The sequence below is a fragment of the Phyllobates terribilis genome, unplaced genomic scaffold (genome assembly GCF_046119375.1).
Source record: "Phyllobates terribilis strain yellow unplaced genomic scaffold, ASM4611937v1 Scaffold_7__3_contigs__length_470593459, whole genome shotgun sequence".
NCBI classification, from domain to species: domain Eukaryota; kingdom Metazoa; phylum Chordata; class Amphibia; order Anura; family Dendrobatidae; genus Phyllobates; species Phyllobates terribilis.
Genome location: NW_027362767.1, coordinates 265,332,502 through 265,341,290, shown reverse-complemented (window position 1 = coordinate 265,341,290; position 8,789 = coordinate 265,332,502). Strand labels below are relative to the sequence as shown.

At 40.1% G+C, this 8,789-nt stretch overlaps 1 protein-coding gene across 1 annotated transcript; it reads right to left on the bottom strand.

Annotated features, from left to right (window-relative positions):
• Positions 1 to 3,921: 3,921 nt before the first annotated feature.
• On the bottom strand, positions 3,922 to 7,029 carry LOC141155496 (POU domain, class 5, transcription factor 1.2-like). The gene is made up of 5 exons (XM_073642361.1): positions 6,718 to 7,029; positions 5,537 to 5,657; positions 5,318 to 5,448; positions 4,715 to 4,879; positions 3,922 to 4,197 (listed from the first exon to the last, which is right to left on the bottom strand). Exons 1-5 carry the CDS (start codon positions 7,027 to 7,029, stop codon positions 3,922 to 3,924), a joined length of 1,005 nt encoding a protein of 334 aa, XP_073498462.1.
• Between the last annotated feature and the right edge of the window lie 1,760 nt (positions 7,030 to 8,789).

Here is an 8,789-nt window from a genome sequence, read left to right as displayed (position 1 = left end):
CAGAGTGTACTTTAATGAGAAAAAAAATGAATTTTTTAGAATTTACCAAATGGCTGCAATGAAACAAAGAGTGAAAAATTTAAAGGGGTTTGAATACTTTCCGTATCCACTGTATGTATACATATAGTGCTCAATTTCAGCACCAAATGCCATAACAGTCTTTTAAAGTGTGCACTGGGAAAAGTATGTTTGTATTGAATATCTGATTATTCCCTAAAATCTGCATATATTCCATGTTAATTCCCCACCTTACAAGAACTGGGAATGTAATATACACCTGATTAAATGTGATATGTGTTCATTCCCCTATTATCTACATATATTCCATGTTCAATCTATGTCTAAGATTCTAAGATTCCTAGGAAACTTATTACACATCTCTATATTTTTGGACCAATAAGTTATAATGTTTATCTTTTTTATTTATTCCTTGTGTTTATTCTTGTTAGTATGTGCCAATTTATAATACAGCCCTCACCATGTATTTTAGGTCTATGAGTGTTTTTTTCATCAGAATTTTGCACCTTTGCTGCCCCTGCCTTTATCATGATGGTCTGCTGCATCCCGTTAGTGCATTGGTTTTGTAACCTGGTGTTGAGAAGGACAGCTACCTTTTTCTGTGTTTTTTTTTTTTCATTTATGTCCTTATTCTGTGATATAAGTATTGGCAGGAAACAGAGGCGCCTAAGCGAGGAGCTAATAATTGCTTATAAGGCATCAATTTGGTCTCTTTTCTGCCAACATATTTTTATTATAAAGGGGTCCGAAAGTTTTAGTTCTGATGCAAAGGATGAAATTAGTGTCTCATCCTTCCTTCTACTGGAATTCCTTGCAAGTATATTTATTGCATACAAGGGTCAAGGGAACAAGGGGGTGTATCGTTTAAACTTTACGCTTTTCAGAAGGGGCAGAGATAACTTTGTTTTTGTATTTTTTGGTTGCTATTGTTACATTTCACAATATTTATGGCTGTGTGAGCTCCATAGCCACCAAGAGGGATGGATTTAGACCCCATTACTGTACTAGTTGGGCAGGTGGAGGGTCTCATCTTTAGATTCTTAAGGCTATGTTGCCATGATGAGCTTTTAGTGAGTTTTTAATGTTGCAGATTTTCTGCACCTATTAGTCTACTTGCGTTTTTATCACTGCATTTGTCTTTTGTTGGTTTGTCATGTTTTAAATAAAACTGCTTTGTTTTTATACTTCCTTGTATTTGACGTTTACAAAACTTTATTGATGTAGTCATGTGCGGATCATTTTTGACGTGTTTCCGCCGCGGAAACGCACTAAAAACCTACAGATTTTCCACATCTAATACAAGTCTATGGGAAAAATTTGCACAAAAAAAAAAAATCAGCGTACCCACAAGAGAAATTGACATGCTGTGGATTTAAAATACCCACCACAGGTCACTTTGCGCTGAGTAAAATAAAAGCACAGCGGGCAGGAGATTTCTATAAATCCCATCCATGTTGCTGGAACTGTAAGACGCTGCGTTTTTGACGCATCAAAAATACGCAGCATCAAAAGCTCAACGTGGGCACACAGCCTATTAAATGGATGCATCATCCGATATACCAAATGTAGAGGAGCCACGCTCATGTCCCAATGTGGGAGCTGCGATTAATAGATTTTTACATGTAGAACCAGCTCCCCCCCCTAAAAAAGTTCAGTTTTATTTTTATTAAATAAGCCCTTTAGAAAAAAAACAACAACAAGAAACAAAGTTGAGATTTTCTACAAGCTTTATTTGAACAATTCAGTGTGAAACAAAAATATCCATTTCACAATTTAAAAAAAGAAAAAAAAAATCACTTAATATTTCTTAAGGTTCTTAATATTGATTGATACACATCTCTCCAACACCTCCTGCACGTTTTTTGGTTTCCCCAATGTCCATCCCTCCCGCCCTAACCCCAACACACACAAATTAATTTTTTTTTATTTCTGTGTTTAACCACAATAGTGAAGAACTTGTGAAAGTGAACACATCCAAACTAAGGCAATGTGTGCACACAGTCTTTTTTTGCTGAGTTTTTGGAGCAGAAACTCAGTTTTTGAAGAGGCTTTGGGGAGTTTCCGCTCAGTTTCTGCTCCAAAACCTCCTAAAAACAAAACAAAACAAAAAAACATCTCAGTGTATAATGAAATGAATATACTGTAATGTTATCTGGAAGCACACAGCAGGTGATGCGTGCCAGTGTCCCAATGCAGGAAAAAGGCAGAATGGATATTTCCATGCAAGATTATAGATATTTCCCCATCAAATTATATTATTACAATTGGTTGTTGACAGGTATGAGGGACATGTATGAAAGTTGATGGAAGATGAAATCCATAGCCACCTATGGGCAATTTTTTTTTCTTAAGTTGGTCTGATTGGCTGCAGAGCCTTCCTTTAAGGCCTCATATTTCATGAATGTCTCTAATAAATCCAACACTATAAAATTAAAGTGTCAAAATGTCAAAACCCAGTTCTAGACCCCCCACTCCTCATTATAATAGTACAGGTGACAGAACAAGTAATCATGGCGGCTTGTTTAGTGCAATTAGTAATAAGGTAAAAAGTGATTAGTGATTAGTAAAGTGACTTCGGGACAAAAGATCTTCTCTTGGAGAAAAATCATGGTGAAGAAAAGGAAAACAAATAAAATCTAACGTCTAATTTTTACTTCTGGTCAAATAATTTAGTCTTCTCTAAAGGACAAACAATTTACGAAGATGGACAAAGACGGGGCAGATAGGTAGTGTATAGCCAAGCCTTGACTGTGGAGTTAAACAATGCCAAGCAGCTGTGGGTAAAGCTGGGAATCGTTCAACTGGATAATTCACTAATGCCAGGCTGCTGAAGGAAAGTAGGTATTACATGACTAAGCTACACCTTGACTGGTGAACGAGGAGGACAGCTGAAGGATAAGGAGGTTTTGCACAACTAAGCCATACCTTGACTAGTAAGGAGGTTGTTAATGTCAGGCAGCTGAAGGTAGAGCTGGGTGTTGTATAGTTACACCAAGATTTGGCTGGTTAAGTGGAGTTTACTAATACCAGGCAGCTGAAGGTAAACCTGGGCATTGCATGGTTAAGTCAAGCTTTGGCTGATGAAGTGGTCACTTATTATTATTTTTTGGAAAAGATTATCAGAGGAGATTACAGCCCTCTAAAGTGATTAACTACCAATGCCAGGCAGCTGGAGGTAAAGCTGGTCATTGTATGGTTAATAATTAGGGTTATTTCGCACTGCGTTTAGGCACACGTTCAATGGCTCACATTAGGGTTTATGTCCGAACTCCCGGCAAAACGGGATTCGGACATGTGTGCTGATGGAGCCACAGACTATAATGGTGCTGACAGTGAACGCGCACTCTGTCACGCATCATTTTCGGGCGTGTACGCCTACTGGAGGCAGATGCTCAGAAGTAGTAGACTGCGTTTGGGTGTCCATCTCCAGTAGGTGTACATGGCCAAAAATAATGCATCACAGAGTGCACGTTCGCTCTGCCGGCACCATTATAGTCTATGGCTCCGTTGGCGTACAAACCTGAATCCTGTTTTGCAGGGGGATCGTAAGTAAAGACCCGATGAAGCCACTGAACGGATGCCAAAACAAAATGTGAAAGGACCCTAAACCAGGTTAAATGGAGTTTAGCAATACAAGGTAACAGAAGGTAAAGTTAAAATTCTCTAATAATGCCAGGCAGCTGGAGGTAAAGGTAGTCATCTTTAAACCAGAAATTAATCAGTTTTGAGCTGGAGGATTAATGAGATTTCTTACTAAGTTACAACACTACATGGAAAAACATATAAAAGGGAAACAAAGTTATTTTGAATTCCCTGTGCCCACCCCCCACCCGCCCCATACAAAAAGATTATACTCTGCATACATAAGCATTTTTAAATGTGATGACCACATAGGGCAGAGATCTAATTAGTATAGTTGGCCATGGGCATGCCATGAGGTATGTTCTGCGGGTATACCTCATTTGTATGGAAGCCAGGCACATAAAGTGCGGGGTTAAACCCCAGTCCGGCGGTAGCGTAGGCTTGAGAGGTCACCGCCTGCGGCAGGGAGAAGTGCTCTGCGTAAGGAGGTGACAGGGATGGGACAAATTCGAGGTATTCACCAATGTTCTCCCTCAGGTACGGGTTCATCTGACGTTTTCCTTTCTGTCGGCGGTTACAAAACCACACCCTTATTACCTGGAATAGATGAAACTCATGAAAAATGGTGAAGGGTTACAGCTAAAATCTGTCTATCTCACACATCTGTCTAGAAAAATAAAAGGAGCACAAGCCTCAAATTTGAAGAAAATAATGGTGCCAGCCATTGCAGCCTAACAACCGCACCATAAAAAAATAAAGAAAGGCAGCATACAAGATTAGGATGAATAAAAGTGCAATACATATTCAATCAGCCCCTATGTGCGGTGGCAATGTCTCAGCTGCAGGACAGGGGCTGATTAATAATGTATTGCACTTTTGATCATCGTAATCTTGTGTGCTGCCCGCCTTTATTTATATTCATCTATCTATCTAGAAGAATTAACTCCGCACCAGCATCAAAATTAGAGATAGGTGCCAGCTCACTGATTGTAACCCAAAACCAGAAAATATAAAAATCAAACAAGCAGAGCAATGACTGTCACAAGAGCGGACAATTTCCATAGACTCCCAATCAGTGTGTGCAACAGCAAAGAATTCTATCTATCTTACTTACATTTTTGTCCATGCCAAGTTCCTTGGCAATCTGGGAGATCTCCTGTGCCCCCGGCTTGGAGCAATGCATGAAATAGTTCTCCAGTCTCCGTTTTACGTTATTCTCGATACTTGTTCTATGCTTTCTCTTTTGTGCCGGATTTTGTACCTGACCGCGATTTAGAAGCTTTTCGATGGAAAAAAAAAAAAAAAGACAGATTTTTTTTAGTACATTTTGACTAAACGTAGAACCCTGACCCTTATCCTTGATTCCCTATTAATCCGGGAGCCCTTTTCTGGTGCCAGTTCATACCACCCCCAATGTTGATGCAGGAGACCTCATTGTTGTATGACCCTCCCTTCAATTTCTTGCAGTTGTGAACTATATAACCCTAATGATGGCTTCCAACCCCCACACACCCAAATTGTGATTTATCTATTTAAAGGGAGCCCTAAATAGGTTCAGATCATCTATTGGAAGGGCAAATAGTCAAATTGATCATGAGCCCCAGAGTAGCTTCAAGAGTTTTTTCCATAGATAAGCAGAAAGAGGTTCTCATCATGAAAGATGCCTCAAAGTCAACGATTGCCACGTGGGATCTCTACTTTCATGACTTCTACTCACCTCCTCCAGATTGTCTTTAGTATCTAAGTCCTTTAACCATTTATTTAGTATCGGCTTAAGCTTGCACATATTCTTAAAGCTGAGCTGTAGTGATTCAAAGCGGCAGATAGTCGTCTGGCTAAATATTTTGCCTGGAAAACGAAACATAGAAAATTTCAGATCCTCAATATCCTAAGAAATGATCAGTTGGCGATTACAAAGCTCTACATGAGACCTTACCATAGAGTACTCCCAGTGCATAGCCGACATCTGCTTGAGTGTATCCAAGGCTAACCCGCTTTGATTTTAGATTCTTTGTAAAGTTTTCCATGTCCGAAGAAGTTGGACCTTCCTGTTGTGGCTAAAACAAAATATATTAGGACAAATTAACAGATATATGACATGTTTACCAATTTGGAGAAGAGGACAATACAGGAATTGCTAGGTCTACCATTCTAGATGTCCATTCTTTATGCAGACACCTTTAGTACAAAGACTAATGTCAGGAGCTAAACATAGTGTTCTCTATGATCGCTGAAACAGTGGTCTCCAACCATAGCTATAGCTATGGGAGCTGTAGTTTTACAACTGCAGGGGGATGATAGAGATTAGAGGCCACAAATCTACAAGATCAAGTTCTTAAATAGGACAAATTCAGTAGCACAAGTTGGCAACTCAATCAATATTAGCAGTACAACGTCACTTAGAGAACAAGTTCAGTCAGAGGTAACTTCACCTTTTACTTAACCCCTGGTCACAATACCTGCAGATCAAAGGTTAAGTGGAAGGTGGGGTTATCCTAATGGGACGATAGAGGGCCATGATACAAGGTAGAGTCTACTCAATACAGTAAGACCAAGAACTGAATAAAAGATGGAGTCAGTCAGAATTAGATCTCAATACAACAAGACCAAGTGTTCAGTAGTATATAGGATAACCTCAACATAACAAGACAAAGCGTTTAGTAGAATATAGGATAACCTCAACATAACAAGACCAAGAGTTCAGTACTGTATAGGGTCACAAGACAAAAACATCAATACATAAGAGTGACTACAGGAACTAATTATCTATCGGGGTCTCCTCAATATTACAAGTCTTAATCGACACATTATAAGCTTAAAATATGCTTAATAGTTACCCATAATATCATACAAAGTTCTAGATTAATCACACTTAGCACTGCTACATGGGCTGATCTCCATGCTGGACAGAGTATCTAAGGCTGCATTGGCGCTTTGTTTCTATACAAACTGGTCTGGGGTTAAGAACTTGCTATAATCAGTGATCCTGTTGGTAGCTGTTGTATTGCCACCAATTGGGGTAACTGGCCAGTAGGCAGCAGCATTCCCATGTAATGTAGTGTAGGTGTAATAGAAGGTGGAGGGAAGTATGGGGGAGCTGAACTTGGCTGTCATTACCGATTCCTCCTCTCCATCGGTCTTCTCGTCCCTCTTGTCCACTAAGTTTGGCATCTGCTCTTCACAGTAATGCTGTTGGACTCCAAGAGAGATGCCCTGGGTCTGGGTGGCAGGATCTAATTGTGGCAGGTTGTTCCAAGGGATTATAGATGGAACTCCAAGATCTCCATATTCAGATTTCATCGGGAAGGAATAGTTGTTGTAATTCTGCTGGTAAGTTAGGCCAGCGTATCCGTTCATAGTAAATGACCAGTCCTCTTGCACAAGGCCAGAGCTGTTTGTATACGCATGGAAGGCTTGCTGCTGATCCATTACTGATTCCAACTGAAAGACAAACGCTGTGTTCAGATCGATAGAATTAATTTGGATGTTGGGTTGACCCTGAAGAACCTAGAATCATCTTCTTCAAGCCGTTAGAGGTGGTAAATGTTGTCTGTATATTCCCATACAGAAAGTCTTGATTGGCCCCTGGAGTGGACGAGGTGACAGATGGTTCACCTGAAAATCAGGGAAAAGTTCCATAAAGTTCTTGGTATTGCTGGGATAGTTGTAAGACCCCTTTTCCAGAAGCTCCTCAGTAGAGACAACTTTGCTTGAAAGGAAAGTCCTAGCAATAATCTAATTCAGTAAGAAAGGGGCTATTTACATAACTGAAGACCCTCCTATAGTACTTGCCCTCCTACGTGATTGGCCCTCTTACTAAATAAATAATTCCCATTCCAAAGACCATGAAGAGATGGGGAAAAAAGAAGCAAACTGATTGGAAAGCAGTATTTGTGGTTTAGTAGTGTGACTGCCTGGAGGTTACACCCCCATTGTTTTATGCCTCCCCCACCCCCTATACCTGTAGTCAACAGGTTACATCTGCAAACACCTAGTGTAAGGCGTCTGGCTGGTATAATGATGTCCACGCACAGAGGAAAATGAATATTCAGCAGATCAGGACTTTACAAACTTCAGCCCCAAAACTCAGCAGCAAGTCACCAATGAGAGTAGCTTCCTAACCATTAGCTGTAATAAACCCATTTACTCCCAGTAATCACCCAGAGAGCTGCCACCTGTGCCCAAAGAGTCACATAGGTATGCTAATGTCTGGATAGGGCAAACAGATAAGAGAGATGGATGGGTGAATTATTGGATGGATGGATATAAAAATAAAAAAGCAGGCGGCACTCAATAATGGGAAACTATTAAAAGTCCAGGGAAACTTTTACTAAGCCATATTTGCAACAGGCAATGTTTCGGCTACACAGAGCCTTAAGGCTATGTGCCCATGATGCAGAATTGAAGCAGAAAATTTCAGCAGCGTTTCTGCATGTCTTTGCCAGTAAAAACGCTTGCGGATTTTACATGCGTTTTTTTAAGCGTTTTTACATGCAGATTTGACTTGCGTTTTTCAAATGCATTGTGACCTCAAATCCACGTGTGGAAACGCAAAAATAATGGACATGCTGCGGATTTTTCCACAAGGAAAATCCGCTGTGGAAAATTCCGCAGCATGTGCATAGCACATGCGGATTTTCATTGGGGACCATGGGGCATGGATTACCAAGTGTTTTTAAAGCGTTTCCACTGTGGAAATTCCGCATCAAAAACGATTGAAAAATGCATAGTGGGCACGCAGCCTCAGAATGGCTTTGTGGAGTTGAAATGTTGCTCTATTATTTGGTATTTGGGCTACAACCAGTGGGCTGGCATCTATCCTTTGCACTGAAGCTGGTGCCGCATCCTTTTTTCTGTAGATATATAGATAAAAAAAAGCAGCACTCCAACAGTTACTTGTGAAAAAAAAGTGGATATTGGGGTAGCAATCTGGAGGTAGATAGATAGATTCATAGATAGATAGATAGATAGATAATGAAAGACGGAACAGCACCAAATTGGAGAAATGGGTGCAAGGCCTCCCAAACAACTATCCCGTTGTCATATGTATATTGTATAATAAAAGCAGGCAGCACTCCAAAAAATAGATGAAAAAAGGAGGACTTTATTAACCCATCTGGTGTGACAACGTTTCAGCTGTAAATAGCCTTTTTGAAGCCAAAAAAGCTTGAAAAATGCTGTTCACAGCC

Bases quoted from the DNA above. Each gene is read 5' to 3' on its own strand.
- LOC141155496 (XM_073642361.1), bottom strand. From the start codon at position 7,029: ATGGATCAGCAGCAAGCCTTCCATGCGTATACAAACAGCTCTGGCCTT. The intron at 5,658-6,717 runs GTAATGACAGCC...ATTTTGTTTTAG, and splicing joins CCGATGGAGAGGAGGAATCG to CCACAACAGGAAGGTCCAAC. The intron at 5,449-5,536 runs GTAAGGTCTCAT...TTCGTTTTCCAG, and splicing joins TGCACTGGGAGTACTCTATG to GCAAAATATTTAGCCAGACG.